The sequence below is a fragment of the Haliaeetus albicilla genome, chromosome 2 (genome assembly GCF_947461875.1).
Source record: "Haliaeetus albicilla chromosome 2, bHalAlb1.1, whole genome shotgun sequence".
Lineage (NCBI taxonomy): Eukaryota > Metazoa > Chordata > Aves > Accipitriformes > Accipitridae > Haliaeetus > Haliaeetus albicilla.
In genome coordinates this window covers 68,716,395-68,735,448 of record NC_091484.1, presented here as the reverse complement: position 1 = coordinate 68,735,448, position 19,054 = coordinate 68,716,395, and the positions used below count along the sequence as shown (strand labels likewise).

At 41.3% G+C, this 19,054-nt stretch overlaps 1 protein-coding gene across 1 annotated transcript in view; it reads right to left on the bottom strand.

Moving 5' to 3' along the window:
* The window catches only part of ADARB2 (adenosine deaminase RNA specific B2 (inactive)), a 321,084-nt gene that overhangs the window by 10,438 nt on the left and 291,592 nt on the right, over positions 1-19,054 (bottom strand). Inside the window, exon 7 of the mRNA XM_069778153.1 lies at positions 10,498-10,666. Coding sequence (XP_069634254.1) covers positions 10,498-10,666 — 169 coding nt within the window. The remainder of the gene's footprint in view (positions 1-10,497; positions 10,667-19,054) is intronic.

Genomic DNA, 19,054 nt, shown 5'->3' with positions numbered 1-19,054 from the left:
TGTTCCCCACCACCCAAACACTAACATGCTGTCTTACACTTGGATAATATTTTTATATAAGTCAAACCTTGTCAATCTGTTTGAATAGTTTTGAGTTCAGGAGTTCAAACTGAAAACACTTCAGAAAAAGTAGTTTTGGAGAGTGTATTTTGGCTCATTAAAAACCAAAACACTGGCAACATTTGGAACTCCATAGTTGACTAAAGGAAAAGGTAAGAGGTGCCTGCTATTTAAAGCAACATCCAGTGGCTGCCATGCTAAATAATGTGTTTAAAGCACAATCTCCATCAGCAGCAAGCATTATGTAGCTAATTTCTTACATCATTGTTCTTTTCATTAATTAACATTTCTCAACCGTTAGTGCAATTATTGCACTGCCTCCGTGCTGTATGTCTCTTTTCATGATTAATAAGGAGTCATTATATTTCCCTTTCCTGAAGCAGTCAATTAACACGGAATACTTTCCATTAATTACTGAATGTTTAAAACCAGCATGCTGTACCTGGAGAGCAATCTGCTCTAGGAACCTGTGACACCAATTGCTTTAAAAAGTTCTCTTTAAATTTTATTCCAAAAACACAAGCAATTTAGCTGGCTATATTAATTTGCCTCTGAAGCAGGGCTGTGAATGAGAAACATCTTTTAATCTCATGCAAGAAAAGGCAGCCATCTGGCTGCTGAGGATTTCAGAGTCAGACTCTCCCTGTCTCCCTCTGTAAATGCAGGTCATTAAAGTAATGTGTTCATCTACATAAAACTCAAATGGAATATAAAAGGTAATATTTATATACAAACAATTTAGTCCCACAATTTAAACAGTCATTGGTTTTATGAAACATTTACTTTAGTCGATCAGATTTGCATAACTTCATTTGGGGGAAAAAAAATGTGGTCATTCCTGCAAATAACATCACTTTTAAAGGAAAGAACTAGCTGCCTCTTTGAGTAAATATCTTATCATGATGCAAAATTAATAATGCAAGCTTAAGAAATAGAGTTGAGTTCAGCTAACAGTACTATGCCTCTGACCAGCTTCTAAGGCGAGTAAAAAAATTAGACAGTGATATCTTTGTCCAGATGGAAACTTGTAAGATATCAGTGTTGTTTTCAACATTTGACATTTCCTTAAAAAAACCCTTGTATATTTGATTGAAGGAGAGAAAAAAGCAGCTAAACAGAAAAACAACATATGTTCAACAATATTTGAATTTTAGCAATATGCACATCACAAGAAATCATCTGAGCTTTATTTACCAAAATAGGGATTGTGTTCAGATCATAAATTACAAAGTAATAATGATTATTTAATTTAAATTCTTTGCAAGGATCCTGTCTTTTCTTTAGAGATATTTCTCTGCCTAATTCTAAATATGTTCATCCTAGTGTAAAAAGGGATTTGGATGTCAATGGAATTACATTATGGGAAATCATAGTATAACCACAATCAGGTCATACCCTACATATTAAAAGCATTTCATAAACATTAAATAATTCTCACAATGCTGCTGTGAGGTAAAACCCCATTTTTATACAACCCGGGGAACCAAGGCAGAAAGGCAATATGATTTACTGAAGTCTGCTGCATTATTTGGAGGCAGAGCTAGAGTCCACATCTTCTGGATACGATAGTTGTTCCTCAAGACAACCCTGTTTTCCCATCCCAAAAGAAGACCCAGCCAGGTGTAGGGGGAAATGAACTTCTATGTTAGCCATGGTGGATTTTGACTTCAAGGTATAAGTAGATACAAGACAAATTGGACAGAGGGGCCAGACCAAAAAAACAAGGGAGAGGAAACGTAATAAAAGAATACAGGGCACAAGAGCAAGCTGTGCCTGATGGGTAGAAGGTGATGTAAAAAGCGACCGTACCAGAACCAGACAGCACCCTATGGTAGGAAGGGCAGAGAAATCAGAAAAGGTGCTGACACCAAGGAGACAATATTCGATGGGGACTGCTTGCCAGGGCTTCTTGAGCAATGCCAAGGCTGCTGTCCACCGTGGTGGTGGTGGAGAAACGGGATGAGGGTGATGGCACTGCCACCTGTGTGCCGGCCACTTCCCAGTTTTAGCAGCATCCATTCGGAGAAGTGGGATGAAAAAGCAGAGAAGGAGCTTTGCTTTCAAGTGTAGCCCAGGTTCGGCAAAGTGTCTGGCCAGTTGTTTCTTTCTGGAAAGCAGCCCCGAGCATGTGCATGAGTCCGACTAAGACAGCACAAGTCCTGGGAAAAGAGGGGTCCTGTGCTGAGCTGGCCAGAACAAGGCCCTTGCACTGCTGCTCTTGTCCTTCAGAGCACAGTAAAAGCACATTAATGAGGAGGGAAATTTTGGTTACTCATTCTGCTTCTGTTCTGTGGATAAAAAGACCTAGCTTGGAGGGCAGCCAGTTCAGTATTTTGCATAAACAATAGATTTAACTGACAAATATTTGGGGGAAGGTCTTTTATCCTGTGGATTGTTCATCCCTTGACCAACATACATGGCTAATGTACTGACTTGGTCCTTTGATATCTGAACATCTATGGGATTATTTGTAGGTAGATGATAGGGAAAAATCTGTCTGAGCAACAGTGAAACTATCAATAAGGGTGTTCATTTTTGAAGGAGCTATTTCTCTGTAGCCTAATTTAGATCCATGAAAGTAGCTGTGTTCCCATCTGTAACAAAGTGCTCTCTTCAAATGTGGCTTTTCAAAATAAAATTATTATTCAGAGCAATGCAGTGTTACATTTTGGGTCCTCAATATATCAAAGTGACTTTCCTCGCTATGAGGAAATATGCTGGATCATTCTGAATTTTCCTAATTGTGCAAGATTTTAAGGGCTGTTTTCAAGGGCACGCATCTCTCTAATAACTTCTATGCCGTGTGCTTTGTAATAACCCTTCCAATAAAGTGAAAATCAACCCACTGCTCCCTTAGTCACAGATCTTATTTAAAAACCCCCAAATCTTCAGCAAGCAGGATCAATAAAACCAAATGTCTCTCCTTTTCACTTAAATATGGGAGCTTTAGGTGCTTTAAATGGAAGGAAAGTATACCCTTCCTTTTGTTCAAACAGCAGATATTACTGCACTGTTTACAAAGACAAAATCCCGCGTCCGGTTTTCAATATAGATAATCCTTGAATAAATATATTTTTGCCTGTTTGTCAATCACAGAAATGCCAGCGACGGTCTGGGAGGCATCCCAGAGCAGGCGGCCTTTCTTTAATTAAACGTCATGCTCCCCTGGCCCCAGCCGCAGGGCGGGCTGGGGGCGAGCCCCGCAGAGCCCCCATGCAGCTTCCACGCTCCCGGCAGCCCGGGACCACCGGCGAGGTGTGCAGGGAAATGTGTCCCCAAGTCATAACCCCATCACAGACTCCACACCTGCATGCTGTAGCATCATCTCACCACGCCAAGTCGGTTGCGGTTCCTCCCTGGGACCAAAAGAAATATGGATGATAAAAATACTGAGGAATGGGCTTGGGGGCAAATCGGTGGGGATGCAAAGGGCTGCAGCCTCGCTCAGGTCAGCATGTGGCTCCTCGCCCATTGCTGAGACGTGGTGTGACACCTGGAGTCCCTTCGCCGAGTATTTCCAGCATCGGTTTGCACATAGCATTACTCAGAGCCGAATGCTGACACGCTCCTGCCCTCAAACCCCTTTGAAACTGAGATGTGGAGAAATTCACACGATGCTTCAAAACATCTCAGGGAGCTGTGTCCACCTGCCATTGAAGCTCGGTGAGACTAAAGTGTCTCTTCGGGACCTTTGGAAACCTCGCCCCTTAAAAAGCACTGCTGATGAATTTCAAAGCTTATTTTGTTAAGGCTTTACACTTTTTTTTGGTCATTATTAAGAGCTTTAAGTCTTACCTGCTTGGCATGTTGTTAACCTCCTGTACCACAGTTTCTATTACCAATATTTCCAGCTATGCTTCACACAGTATAAATTGTTATTCATGGTGGCCTGTGCTCAGCAGAACACCTGTGGTGTTCCTATTTATATGACCATTTAGCTATTATTGGTTTGGAAACTGGAACTAGTGCATTAGTTTTTGATCTGTATTTTAACAGTAGGTGGTTTATATACGTTTTCTGGAACATACCTTGTGGTGAAAGATCGAAATTGAAATCTCAGTCACACAGAAAGGGGTTAAGAGAGAGAATTACAAATCATGTGCACAAATCATCTCTAATTGAAGATCTGGCTGTGTTAATTGACTTTCATTTACATTAATGTGCAGCCTTTGAAGTAGCTTTTCTTAAGAGTTACCTTGTCAGGCTCAGTCTTCTGTTAACAATGGCGCTGGTCGACAGGCTAACACTAAAATAGATCTAAGAATGCAAATTTCTAACACTGACTTTTAGTCTTGCATTTTTATATGTGATGTTTAAATACAGCTTAATGTGCTCAAATCATCTTGTAAAATGCTACTTCAGACTCCCACTGCTAAATCCTGAAACAGTGCCTTAAGACTACGTTACCTTGCAATACTCTGAACATATTATCAACAAAGATTTCTTCCTATCCTCTAGCTCGTGGGCCCAAACAATCCACAAACCTCAGCCATGGGGCAAGAATAGACAGTTAATGCTGTAATGCAAAGTTTGGAGGTCCTTTGTTACTGTTTGTGTCATTTTACAGGTGAGGTATAATTTAGATGTTCAGGGTCTTATTTAACCTCTGGGCTTAATGTCACTGTTTTTGTGAAGTACAAGGAAATGGAAGACCATTAACCTGGTGGCAAGAAAATGCACAGTCTTTCAAAGGTGACCTTTTGAGAAGCAGTAGTAAGAAAACAATTCTAAGGCCAGAGCTTACGAAACAAACACTGAATTGTGGCTTTTATTTGCTGTATAAAGACAGTGGTTGCGCGGGTTGCTCCCTCCAAATCCTGCAACCTGCAGAGTATGTTCCTCAAGCCTGTACCCTGCAAGGGGACTTCTGAAAGAGGGCAAGTACCACGGCTCACCCATTTACAAGTAAGTCTATGCACTATTAATGTGTGTAGATGCAAGTTTGATGCACAGAAGACTGGCATCTCTCCAAAGTAAATACATCAGCTAGATATCCAGTGAGTGTGAACGTGCTCTGCCCTGGCCATAGCGTGAGGTCTCCAGTCCCCTTGCTAAGGCCTATCAAGGAAGAGGGTTTGGGGGAAGAGCAGTGAACTGCATAACTCTGTCTCTAATGGAACACCCAGATAAGAACTAATTTTTAAAATAAACCTTAGTTTTGAATGCTTGGACCAAGATCCTCAAAATAATTTGCACACACATGGTAGTGGAGGTGATATAGGACCTGGGAATGTCTGTTTAGGCTAAAGGTCTGCTGTGCTGTGGAGGTCCATGGTGGCCTCCTCCACGTGCTCCTGGCACTATTGCACTGCTCTACCAAACCACAGCCAATGCTGATCGTTAAACCTTTCTGTATGGCTATTCATGGGAGAGCACCCTGCTGTTTTGGGTAGATTGATGCTGAGAGAAATAATTGCTCCAGTTTCTCTGCATGGAAGAAGAAGGGACCCAGGTGCTGGTGGTGAGATGTATAAGCTTGGTGAGCTCAGAGCATAGAATAGGAAACTTTATTCAGAAAGGATGTATGTGTATTGCCAAATCAGGGGCATGGTGGGCCTAGGGGATGAGCCATGGTAGAAGGAGACTGGCCTGAAGCTCAGACTGCATTCCCATGAGTCAGAGGACAAAGCGTACGGAAGGGAGGGTGGTTTCTGTACTCTGTGGCAGACTCTGAATTTCTCCTGCAAGTCGATGCAGAGGAGTGATGGCCTTGAGTAAGAGAAGTCCATAGTTCTTTCATGTTTTGTCCAGTCTTTCATATTTCTTCTGCTGTAGGAATAAGAATTGGACATTTGGAAATTCTTATTTTATACAAGCATGCATTTGGTTGTGTGAACTATCAATCGCCTGCAAATCTGGCATACACGTACACACTTTGTGCGCTGTGGGAAGCCACCAGTGTTGTGCAGTGGAGAGGAGAGGCTGAGCGCTGGGCTGGCTTTGCACAGCTGGAGACCATGTCACTGAAGGGGACACAAACAGAGAGCCGGTGTCCCTGAGGCCCCAGGGCACCAAGGGGGTGCTGAAAATCCCACCTGGGCACTCTCAGTCCTCACTGGTCTGAACATTTCTGAGGGTCTGAGACAGAATTTACTGCTGAACTTTCCTAATGTTTGGTTATTGCATTCAGATCCTCAAAGAGGAGCTGAACTCCAGAGATATCCTTGTTTTTTACCTAAATGCGTGTGCTTGCATGTGCGTGCGTGACGATGTGTATTTATATGTCATTTTCTTTCAAGCATTTGTCTGCTCCTGAACAGCGACTGCAGAGACTCCCACCAGCAGCAGCATTAACTTGGCACTGACCTTCTAATAAGCAAAGGTGCGACCTGTTCTTGGGTCCAGCCTTAGTGTGAGAAAGGGAGATGAAAAGAGGTTTAATTTGGCCCATTGTATGAATGGGTTTGCTATCACAAAAAGCCTAAATGCTCTTAGGGCTGTGATGTCTCTGTTGACATAAAGGTCTTAATATAGGTTATGATTAACATCAAAAAAATGTTAAATAATGCTATTTTTTCCCCAAACAGCTGATCATTTTCAAAATTATTTTGCTCATGATATTGCTGCTTTTTCAGCAGTGTATACAGTGTACATTACAGAGGAAAATGAAGGTCAAAATCTTAGGTGTTAGTGTAATTAATGAACTATGGGCCTAAAGAATGTGGTTTAATCCTAACGTCTATGGCACTGAGAGGCTGAACTCACTTCAGCTGCACTGTGAGACTTACAGAAGTTGTGAGTGTAAAAGCTAACACTCTCTTAGGGTGGGTTATTTGGGGATTCACAGAGCCCAAACTTTAAATTTGCACATATAAATGCATAGTTTTTAAAGCCAGAAGGAACCACCAAGATCTAGTCTGACCTCCTTTATAATTCAGTTGTAGAATTTCACCTCGTAATTCCCTGCCTGAACCAAATAACATGAGTATTCATCCAGAAGTGTTTGTGCTTTAATTCAGTAAGGGAATAGGTATGATACCAGGCTGTTTATCCTGCAATCTCAACACAGCCACAGAGCCCAAATAATGCATACCAAGCATCAAATCCTCTCAAACTTGTGGTGATAGTAATAAAAATTGCTAAATGCCTTTGAATAACAAATAAATCTGATTAAACCACTCTCTGCTTATGGCTATCCTGTGAGCAAGAAAGAACATAAATCGTTAGATACATGTTTTATAGAATATTATTCACTTTTCTGAGTAACTCTCTCCCTTCTTGGGTCTTTGATATTCTGATAGCAATGTCCTTTGCAAATAATGTAAAATGATGTATATTTTAGCAGCTACTGGCTAGGTTCTCAAGAGGAAACATTCTCTAATAGCCCAGTGCTCCTGAGGGGCTTTTACAAGCAATAAAATCCAAAGTATACAAGCCACCTTTTTGTCAAATCTTGCTTACACAAACAGCTTCAGAGACCTTTTTTTGCATTGCAAGACAAGTCCAGATGATGTGCAACTAGATTCCTGCATCCTACAGACATTTAAAGACTCAACTGTCTACGTGGTAGAGCAAATATTTGGAGTCTGAAGTGTGGCACAAAACCCACCTACCTACTGATCTCTTCAGTGAGGGCAGGAGAGGGGAAAGGGCCCTCACACAGTAATCTCCTTGTCTACTGAACTCCTTTCCTGCCTGTACTTTCTATGGCCAGAGGCGAAGGCGGCAGAAAACAGCCCTGTATATGCTGAAACAAAGATCAGGTGAAGAAATCTTTGATTTCTCCCCTTTACAGGTGACGATAATAAGGATAAAAATTTATCATAGATCATATTTAATGTGGTAAACTGAAATTTGGGATAAAGTTTATTGAAGATACCATATTGAAACCTCTTCTCACCACTCTTTGCCAAGCTCTAAATAAAATTTGTAGAAGCTAAAAATCTCCAGCAATGTTTTCACTGGTGGCCAGCCCTGATGGTACCGCTTATTTTCTGCCATGGAAGAGATTTTTTTTTTTTTTTATGTTTCCTGTGTTATTGGTGCTTTGTTTTCACTAGCACAGTGATTCCCAAACAAAAACTTATGAACCTAACTGAAGTTATCCCACAAATATATGTAATTAGGAGCCTGATGGAAACAAAATTGCAGAACCAGGTCTCACAATGTGACCGTGAGAGAGAAAGGAAGGGAAAGGCATGACCTCCAAGTGCAGCCAGGGTTGTGAACATCTGTAGATAGCCTTGGGCACTCTCTCCAGAAGCTTTCAAACGCTTCACTGCAGTATGTGCTATGTCGATGCCCCCAGCACTCTCTGGACTCCATTTGGCTTTCTTGGTTTCCCTTGTGAAGGGGTAATTTTTTTTTTTTTTACATTCAACTCCATGCTCTCTACTTTATTAACTTCTAATTTTTCTCCTCAAAATCCGTGTTTGGGCCCCTCTTGTCTGGTTTCCATCACTTCTAGTTACTGGAGCTGCCTGCACCAGACCCACAAATAACCTCTTCCTCTCCTATGATCATTTCCCAACTCCATCCTTCCCCTTTATTAGGAATGACCATTCCCTCTTCCTTGTAACCTTCATTGATTTCTGAATCTCTGTGCTTTCTTGACCTTTTCTCTTCATCTGCTAATTCAGCAGTTGTTCTATTCATTTTCTCTGTACCAAAGCTCTTAACCTGACCAAGAAGTCCACAGTGCTTGGAAGTGTCCAAACTTCTGAAGCATTTGTAGTGCCACAACACTACCACAATTCCTACAAACATTGCTTTTTCCACCCCTTTTCTCAGCCTCTTTTTTAACTGTCCCTTACTGGTGAGAGTAAACATTTGCTGTTCAAAGCAGGGAATAATGATTGCTGATTTTTTTTTTCTAGGAAAATCCCATGCCCATTTGATTTACCATGCAAATAAATAATAAAAATTGCAGTAATTAATATGTTATTGCAATAATAATATCAGAGATGAGAGCTGCAAGACTTTTTTTATCCTGGAAAAACTTCCTGGTAGATTCTTTTTTTCTTCACAGACTTTAATGCTGTTTAGATATGTGGCAACAAGGAAAGGATTCACTGAAAGTGCTTAGCAGATGTGCTTGGAGAAAACCCAACTTCTGAGACTGTGCTTTACAGTCCACATCCCCATCAATAGCAAATGTAATACTGTTTGCAAAGCTGATATTTAATTCATTGGTTAATGACATTCAAAACCACAGTGCGCGCAATCTTTCCATTCTTAAATGTAAATTTGTTTAGTTTTTTGAGTCCATATGAGTCTGAATTTGGAAAACCCAACAGCATCTAAAAACAGTGCAGGAGATCCACTGAAAACAGTTTGGCTTTTTTGTTATCTCTTTATGAATAAATGAAAACATTATAGCAGAAGTTGCTCTTTAACCTTCATACAAAGACAACAGTTGTGACGATTACACTTAGCAGAGGGTGGATTTTGTGAGTCTGTTAGTATTTCCATTTGCTAGTTCAGTCATACATTTTTCTGCCAAAATGGCAGGCTTTGCTAAGCTACAGACTAATTTAACTTCAGTAGGTCATCTGGTTAAAGCTAAGAGCAAAATTTATGCATTTGCATCAAACAAAAGCTTTATGCTTTTTTGAAAGATTATGTTTATGTTGGCCTTTAATAATTGGGCCAAATTCTTGACTGGTGTAATTTAACTGAGTTTTTATGCATGATATTCCAGCAGAGCATTTGATCATAACGTTTACATTTTTATAACTATAATGTATTTTACATGTAGAGCTGCACCTATAGCTAATGCACATAATAGATATATAATTATGAACCTAAGTATACATGCTTGTATAGATATATACTAATAGCATAATAAGTATGCATCTAAATGCACACAGTTTGTTTTCAGTTTGTGATAGACATCATTTGCTGTTAGTTAATGCCCTAAATTGAGAATGGTGAATGTGTTTACAGTTTATGTGCCACCATGGAATAATTATGAAATATTTATTACATGGCAATTATTCTACATAAATATATGTTGTATTTACAGGACAGAGCAGGAAGCCACAGAGTGGGCTGTGACATGAAAGTTCTGCAATGACATCAAAAATAGTAGAACTATTCCTAGCAGCTTTTAGGGCACTTTATCCAATAGGGTGCAGACGAGCTAAGTTTATCTGCATGGTGGTTGGTTTGCAAGTTTTGGGGTAAATGATCCAATAAGAGCAGAGTGGATGTATTTTATTTGCACACTGAAATTCAATTGGCAAAAATGCTGCAAAAACGGTTTGTATTTTTGTCACACTGTAAAAAGCAACTAACGACCCATGGAGAATTTGGGAAAATGTCCTATTTACATTCCATCCTATTTATATGGTCTGTTTTTGCATACAAAGGAGGTCTTTGTTTCCACAGGATTTGTCAACACCTGCTAGTTATTCCCCACCAGCAACCATAGTCCTCTGTGGCATCAAACTTCATTTCCACATGCAAAGAGTTTTGCGATGTATATGCATCAGGTACCTGGCAATTTTGTCTGTACAGGACATGGTGATGAGCTGCTCTCCCAGCAACACGCCGTCCCACGTCTGAGCTGCGTTATGACACCGGACGGGTATGGTTCCTTCTCCAGACTCAATCTTTGTTCGGAGGTGCCCACGGTATTTTCTCACTATGTGCTTGCTGCTGTTCACTGGGCAAAATAAACACAAGAATGGCAATAATTATATGTTTTTAGAAAGAACCTGAAAGGATGCCATAGTTTGCATTTGCAGAACCTCCTGTGGAGGTCCTTTAAATTGGATGCAAAATTAGATGAGATTACAGCCCAAGAAAGAAGCACAGTGGAGAAAAGTATGTGCTCCCTAGCATGGTTGTATTTTCATATCAATCAAACCTTTCACACAGCACAAGCTGGCCTCGTGTTCGTGTTCTCATTCCTTTACATATTTAAAAAGAACAGAGGTGCTCTGTTTTTGAAAGAAGCAGTACAGTTTCTTGTTTTTAACCCACGCTTAAAGGATTGAGCTGTGTCAGGGGTATCTTTGGAAAACCTTGATTCAATGAGTGTAATCATAGACTCACCTGCGTGACGCAGTCCAGTCTAATACTCTAGTGTGATATTCAGAGGCATTTTCTAATAATTTCAGAACTGACTTTTTTGGTTTGTTATCACAAAATTTCACTGAAAGTTCTCAGAAGCTGAAGTTTTATACTCTAGATGAAAAGCAAATCAAAACTTGCTAGTTATTCATTGCTTGCTTAAATTGCCTCTGTAGTCTCCCTGAAATGAGGTACCCTCCTGCCTTATGTCATACCGATAGCTTTTATGCAATTGCTATCCGTCACTTCAGTGATATTGTATATGTAAGTGGAAGGCAGCTGCCTTTGGGGTGGCGCAGGGCAAGCAGGTAATTCACTTGTCCTGTGCTGCAATGAACTTAACTGAGACCTGCAGCTATGCGGTAAGTGCAGAAGATAATGACATTTCTAAAGTACTTCAGCTTCATTTTTGTGAAAAGAGAAAAGCTGAAGTTCATCATCAAAATCACTCTTGCCCTCTTTATACAGTCACTTTACCCTGGGTATTTTGGTTGTAAAAGAACAGCTAAGGAACAGCAAGGAAACCCTCTGGGTCTGCTCGCTGTCTTACCCTCAGAGGGTTTCACGGAGGATGCCTTCTCTTGGAGCAGACCTTACACAGTTTCCCTCTAGCTCAAAGGAACATGATGGCCTTTGCTTTCAAGGAAGAGGAGCGTTGCTTCGACAGACATGAGGCCTTTGCCCATATTTCCAACTGCCCCGTGTATTTTTCGATGGCCTGCCCCTCAGCTGGACCTGATGCTTCACATCACCTTCTGCTTGTGAAGGTGATGCTCCTCAGCAGGCTACGGGGCTGCCTGGGCTCCTGGCACTGGTAACAGCGGGGTATCACAGGTTGTGGAGCTGATCGAACCTCTGGCCGTGAGCAGCTGGCTCCGTGCACGCTCCCCAGCCACCCGCTCTCTCCCTCTGTCATTTTTTACCCTCTTTGCTTTGTATGACTGTTTTCTGCGCTGCGAGCTCTGGTGGAAGCAATTGATTGACTTTGGCTGCTGCCAATGGATGGTTTACAAAAAGGGAATGGGAAAATAAATTGCTTCAGCCCATTGGGATTAGCGGAGGTAGCGAACACGTGTAGAACAACAGAGTCAGCTGTGACCTGCCAGCAGGCGGGCGGCTGAGCCCCCACCGATCATTCCTTCGTTTCCTTCCTGCTTTTTTAACATTTAAGATGGGGATGTGTGTGCCAGCAGCAGGCTGGACCAGGCATCAGTTGGATTGACTGGCCGTGGTTGAAACCAATTCCCACCCAAAACCAGGCTCCATCATATCCGAAATGTTTACAAATACCGTAGGTTTGTTTGTGCTGCTTCGGGAACTGAGTTTGGGGGAGAGCGGTTATTGCACTGCCATCCCCATCGGCAGCGGTGTCCCAGTGGGGGCTGTGGGGGGTCCTTGTGCCCAGCTGTCACAGAGCACCTTACAAACTGAGACGCTGCAGTAACCACCAGACTTGGAGTATTGTGGCTTCTCAAACTTCAGTTCTGAGGGAAACTGGGAAAAGCCAATGGACGAATAAAAAATTCAATAAGCAAAAACGCCAAAGTCTCAGAAACGTCTCAGAACCCTCTCCCCTCACCTTGCTAAGCTGTGCCAACACTGTAGGAAAACCATTTTCATGGCCATGTGTGCTGATCCCATGTACACCCCTTTTGTTTGGGATGCCTCCTGCAGCATTGTTCAGAGGATGCTCTTTGGATGAGATTAGCTATCTGGGAACTGGTCCATATTTTTCTTGGGACTCTGCAGGGAAGCTAATTTTTTAAAAAACTTCAAGCAGTGGTGAGCAGCATTTTTTATTATTAAACAACAGAGTCGTGGGGAAGGTACCATGAAATTTGGACAACAAAAGGAGAAAGTGATCACTTCTGCTTAGCAAACACATCTCACTGAGCAACAGCAAGAAATGTATAGCAAAACCACTTTGCCTTAGTCTGCACACACCGAGAACTGATGGCACGGCAGAGCTAGACCTCTGCCAGGGAAGCAGTGAAGAGTGACTCGAGAGACTATTGCTGTTTCTACTGGTAGAAAGTTTGACTTTAAGCAAATCAGTTCTGTTTTCCTAAGCTTTCCCGCAGGTATAATGAAGATAATGATGCTTCCTTCTTCTGCAAATTCATTTAAAGGTACTGCTCAAAAACTATTTATGAAAAACAGATGCTATCCTTTCAATAAAGATCTACTACAGGAGTCCACCTGCTGGAAATCCCCCAGGACAAAATGAATTTTTACTGTTTCTTCATCTTTATTTTTTTAGAAGATTATTTTTTGTTGCTACACCTTTCTCTCTCCATTTTCCATCTCTCCCTACATTCCTCTCACTTTCTCAGCTCCCACTCTGACCCTCCCCTGTAGGTGCACTGGTCTCCTAGATTGCTGGCTTTTTCAGGCAGTTCACCGTGTTGATACGCCTACATTTTGCATACATGCGAAGGGACATGTAACTGCTAGGGAATTTTAGTGACTGCATGACAAGATAAGAAGCCCCTCATTTATGTGACTTTGATTTCAGTATGTAAATATTACCTAGTGAGGGGCAAAGCATCCCACAATGTGCTGACAGAGATAAGGAGCCAGTTCAGGGGAAGAAAAAGCAGCAGCCCTGCAAACAACTGTTGAGCACTTGGGCAATTTAAGCATAGGCCAACAGTTATGGGGAGAGAGGGATCTGAAATAGATCTGTGAGTTTGGGGGGTCTTCTTATTTGATTTTTTTTATTTATTTGATCTTCTCAGTTTCCCTCAGGACCAAAGGAAGCACAAAGGCCAAAGTACTCCATGTCTGGTTGTTATTGTAGCATCTCAGCCCTGGCCTGCAAGTACCAGAAACTGAATAATAAAGTTTTTAAAAGCATCCAGGAAGTGTGTGCAAGTGCACAGATCATCTCAGTTTCCAAATGCTCATATTAAGTCGGCCCACATGTCACACTTTGCTCCCCGTAATGCGGGCTCTACCCAGGGTGCAGCCAAGCAGACGGCATTAGCTGATAGGATTCAGGCAGCTGTGGCCAGTGTACGCTTACCCTGGGATACACTTCCACAGCACTGATAAGGGGTTTTAGCTGCTCAACTGCTATTAAATTCAACGGCTAGGGTGTGACTAAAACCCTGTGCTGTACTGCCTGTCTCAGGCTGCTCACATTACTTGGATAGCCGCACACATGCTCCAAAAGATGATCTGTAGCATTTATATAAAATACTAATAACCCCAAGCTCTGAATACTTTCAGATTGACAATGATTAAATAAATCCGGATCTGCAATTGGAACACACTTAGTGGTTTTTTTAGCATGTCATTAAGTAGCGCAGGAAGATATAAATATTGAACAAAGAAAAAGATGAGGCTCCATGTGTTTTGCACTGAAGCTGCAGACAGACTCTAGCATATAAGCTGCTTGCCAGCAGTAAAAAATGCAGTCCACTTGCTGGCACAGCCTGCTATGGATCATTTTAAAGCAGTCTCAGAAATATATTTATTTATGCAACTTAAAGTCACAAACTACAGCCTACTGCTCTTCTGCTGTTCAGTATGATCAAAGCATCAGTGACTATGAGCATTTCTGATCTTTGCTGTGCTGGTTCTCCAACTGCTTAATCTCAACTAATTGCAGGGGAGAAGGCGTCTGAGGATGCCTCTTCAACCAGAACAAAATGTCAATTCAAACCGGAATTGGAAAGGACAAATTTAAAAATCATTTGGAGTGGATTTAAGATGTGTGCTACGCTCAGATGTGGAAATTACTCCTGAGAGTTCCTAAGATAAAAAGGTGCTGGATTATTAATTATTGGATTATAAATTTACACAGGTGCTTTTCATTTAAAATCAGTGAAACCCACTGATTTCAAGCCTTGCCCCTCATTTGCATATTTTCTCCAGGACCAGTTCTGGCTCAAATGGTAATGAAAAAAGCCACTCCATATTTATTATTTAGTTGAAGAGTGAAGGGGAAATGGACGGTGATTAAACAGAATCACACGAGTAAGGCTCTGTCTGAAATTTTGCATGACTGCCTCAGAGATTCATTTTCTATTTCCCTGCTTCAGTGGAGGCTGTTCTCTCCTCATGAAGGAAGAAATAAAACAGCCTATCTTGCATTTTTTCAGTGCTGGACCCTCCATTCATCAGCATGGTTATAAAGCTTCCTTAGAGCAGTTTGAAACAAAGGGGTGGACAGACAAGTGTTAACATCTGACTGCCTTTTTATTTTGATGGTTAGTAGAGATGCATTTTCCTCAAGCAGATGCTGAATAAATGTACAATATTACTATTTCTGAATGTGTTGAAGTGAGCATCATGGCACACTGAATGCTTTGGATGTGGTCTCTTTTGCTGGGTAGGGTGGCTGGCCAGATAAATCTCTGCTGCGCTCTGCTTTAGTGACCAGCAGAGAGCAAGGCTAAAATGCAGTGGGCCAGCTTTGAAAGCAAGAAACTTTAGGGATATTCTGAAACAAGTCTGGATTTAGGAAAAAAGAATAGGTCTCCTCACAACTTGCAAAGCTGAATTGTGGCTTCTGAGGGTAGGATTCATCACACCGAGGGCTAGGCAGGTAAAAGGAGTAGTCTTGTCTGAGGGTCTATGGAGCTGCTTCTGCGGCGAGTGCAGGAATGAATCCTTCCCAGGAGGGAACACAAGCACCTGGCTTGCATGGGTTAAAAGTATGTTGAGATGAATCCCATAAAGTTGAGATATGACTTTTAAATATAGGCCAGACGGCCTATTGCATCTGAATGCAGCCCCAGGAGAGATCTGCTCACTCCCAGAGCCATGTAGCGCCTACGACATTGTGGCAGAGTTCAGTTCAGATCTGGGGTCTGGACCATATCATTAAGCCCTATATACACTGAATATATATTTTATGTGAGAATGTTACAAAACCTGGGACACCTGTAATTTGTGGTACTGAAATTAACATTTGAAATTGAACTTTACCTTTTCCCTCCTCCCTACATCTTTCCTGGCTGAAATCCTGGCTTTAGACAGCAATCAGATATACTATGACCTGATAAAAGATGTTACCTTCAGCATGTTATTCTTTCTCCTCATCATTAATCTTCAAATAACATTTTTCAATTGTTCTACTTTGTCCATAATTTTTCATCTGCCAATAGTTTCAAGTGATGTACAGACAAGGTGTGAAAGCAAAGGTAATTTGCCCATTCATAGGTTATCTATATGTGGCATTTAATCCAGAAGAAGAATCAGTGATGAGAAAAACTTGAAGTTTGAATCCAAAAGATCAGAAAGGCAATGACTGTATTATTTGTCCTTATCTGTTTTAAGTACATATTAATTAAAATGATTTTTGGTTTGAGCCGCAGTGTTAGAGACTGTATTGTAGGAAGGGTGTAAGAATGGTACTTCACCATATTAAAGTTCATCACATTAAAGTTCATCACTGAGTGTTTTAATGAAAACTCTTCATTTTGGTCCATCAAAATGCCTCCATATATGATCACTGAAGGGCAAAATTTCATCTGTTCAGGTTACATAGCACTTTTACAAAGACTTTTTATTATTTTTGTAGAATAATATGAAATATGTTGAAAGCTCATCTTAGGGATGCTAGAATACCTTTATGAAACTAACTGCTAGAGCAGAGAATGGCACTCTAACACATGAAACTCATTTTGCCATCAGACTAACTTCTAAGTAAGCCCTGGTCTCTTAACATGCTTTAATACCTTGGGACAAAAAAAAAAAAAATCTGAGAAATAGATCAAAGTATGTACCCTACTGTCCTGGTTTCAGCTGGGATAGAGTTAATTGTTTTCCTAGTAGCTGGTACAGTGCTATGTTTTTGAGTTTGGTATGAGAATAATGTTGATAACACACTGATGTTTTCAGTTGTTGCTAAGTAATATTTAGTTTAAAGTCAAGGATTTTTCAGCTTCTCATGCCCAGCCAGCAAGAAAGCTGGAGGGGCACAAGAAGTTGGGAGGGGACACAGCCAGGGCAGCTGACCCAAACTGGCTAAAGGGGTATTCCATACCATGGGACGTCCCATCTAGTATAGGAACTGGGGATTGCCGCTCGGGGACTAGCTGGGCATTGATCGGCAGGTGGTGAGCAATTGCACTGTGCATCACTTGCATATTCCGATCCTTCTATTATTACTATTGTAATTTTATTACTGTTGCCATTATCATTATTAGTTTCTTCTCTTCTGTTCTATTAAACTGTTTTTAACCTATGAGTTTTACTTTTTTTTCCGATTCCCTCCCCCATCCCACTGGGTGGGGGCGAAGTGAATGAGCGGCTGCGTGGTACTTACTTAGCTGCTGACTGGGGTTAAACCACGACACCTACAAACTGGTTTTCTGTAATGTCTGTCTTTGAGGAACTCCTGGGATCAAAATGTAATTAGTTAAAATTCTCCTTAAAACAATTTGTTGGCAACAAAGTCATGCACCGTTTTCTCTGAGAGTTACAAATAACTGTTCCAGGCAAGGGGGAATGAGAAGTACTAGGTCAGGCATGGGGAAAGATCCTTCATGCCACCTAAAAACTCAGGCTGCAGACTCCAGCCTGCTCTGGGATAGTATGTTAAAGCCAAAAGCACAAGATTTATCAGTGGAATTAAGATTCTGTGCATGTGGCAATCAAGGAAAGTACAACTCAGACACTTCAAGATTATTATTTTTAATTACTAATTGCTCCTCTCATCTAAAATCAGATGTGCAATGCTGTTGCTTTGGAAGCGCAGCTGCTCCCGCAGAGCAAAGGCTAGAGACCTGGCAAAGGGCTGCGCTAGCGCTGTCAACTCCGTGGTGGAGAGAACTTCTGCCTCTGAAGCCTTTGTGAGCCTTGTCACCAGTCACAGAGGCACATTAGCTGGTCTCCAGCAATGATCTGGACAGTGTGGGGAGCTGCTGCTGGTACCCAGGTCAGTGGCCGAGCAAAACCAGGGCAGTAGCTAGAGGCTGCATGTGGGGAGTGAGATGCCACATCAGCTGGAGGCCAGTGGGGACCAGTTGTTCACCAACATCCTAAGCCTTGCATCATTGTATCTTCTTCCTATTTTTTTTTTTTTAATGAAAAATGTTTTCTCTTAAAGCTAGGCTTTGTCTTTCTTTTAAATATACTTCGTGTGAAAAATTGTCAACATCACTGGAATTGCCCATTTGGTGGCAATTCTCTCCCCTGCCATGTTTTAATCAAAAAGTTTACACAAACACAAAAGGAACGTTATTCATCATAACCTTCTTTCTTTTATCAACAAAACATGCTGTTATTCATGTGGCTTTGGGATGTTTGTTGTTGTTTGGAAATTGAAATCTTCAAGAGTGATTTAAGAAAAATGTTGTGAAAGAAGTCAGCAAAATATGAAAACAGAAAATGAACCCCATGAGACAGAAACAACAGAAATCTTCAATAATATTGACAGATAGTCAGCCCCCCGTAATTGGTATGAGCCTAGAGAGGCTATGGTTCCTGCTGTATCACCAGACATATCCTAGTTCAACTTCAGCTTCTGGAGCTGCAGATGGAAATTACTGAGTAAAGTCCTACGATCTCTGGCTGGAGAAATTCAGTCTAGATCATCAGGAAATCATCCCTGTTGGCCTTAAAAATCTATGGATTGTAATTACAAAATTATTCTGAATAATGATATAATAGTGCTTAGAACATATAGTGCTTTCCATTTTAATATCCTACCCTGAGCTTTAATTACCCTTTCGCAAAGTTGTGACAGCTGGATACCTTTTATTGCCATTTTACAGGTATGGAAATAGAAATGACCAGAGTAAGGTGAGTTGCTCAAGGCTAGCTAGAGAAGTACCAGCAAAGTCATGGTTAGGATTGAATTGTTTGTCACTCTTATGCAGCTGTCTTCAGATAAGACTCTAAGAAACTTCCTAGGAGTCTAAGGACTTTCAAAAGTCCCACAGAGATCTTAACTGGACCTGGAGTTGCCTGAAAAGCTTTGTAAAACTCAGCTCATGAGCTTTACCTGTGACTCCCACTCAGTGGA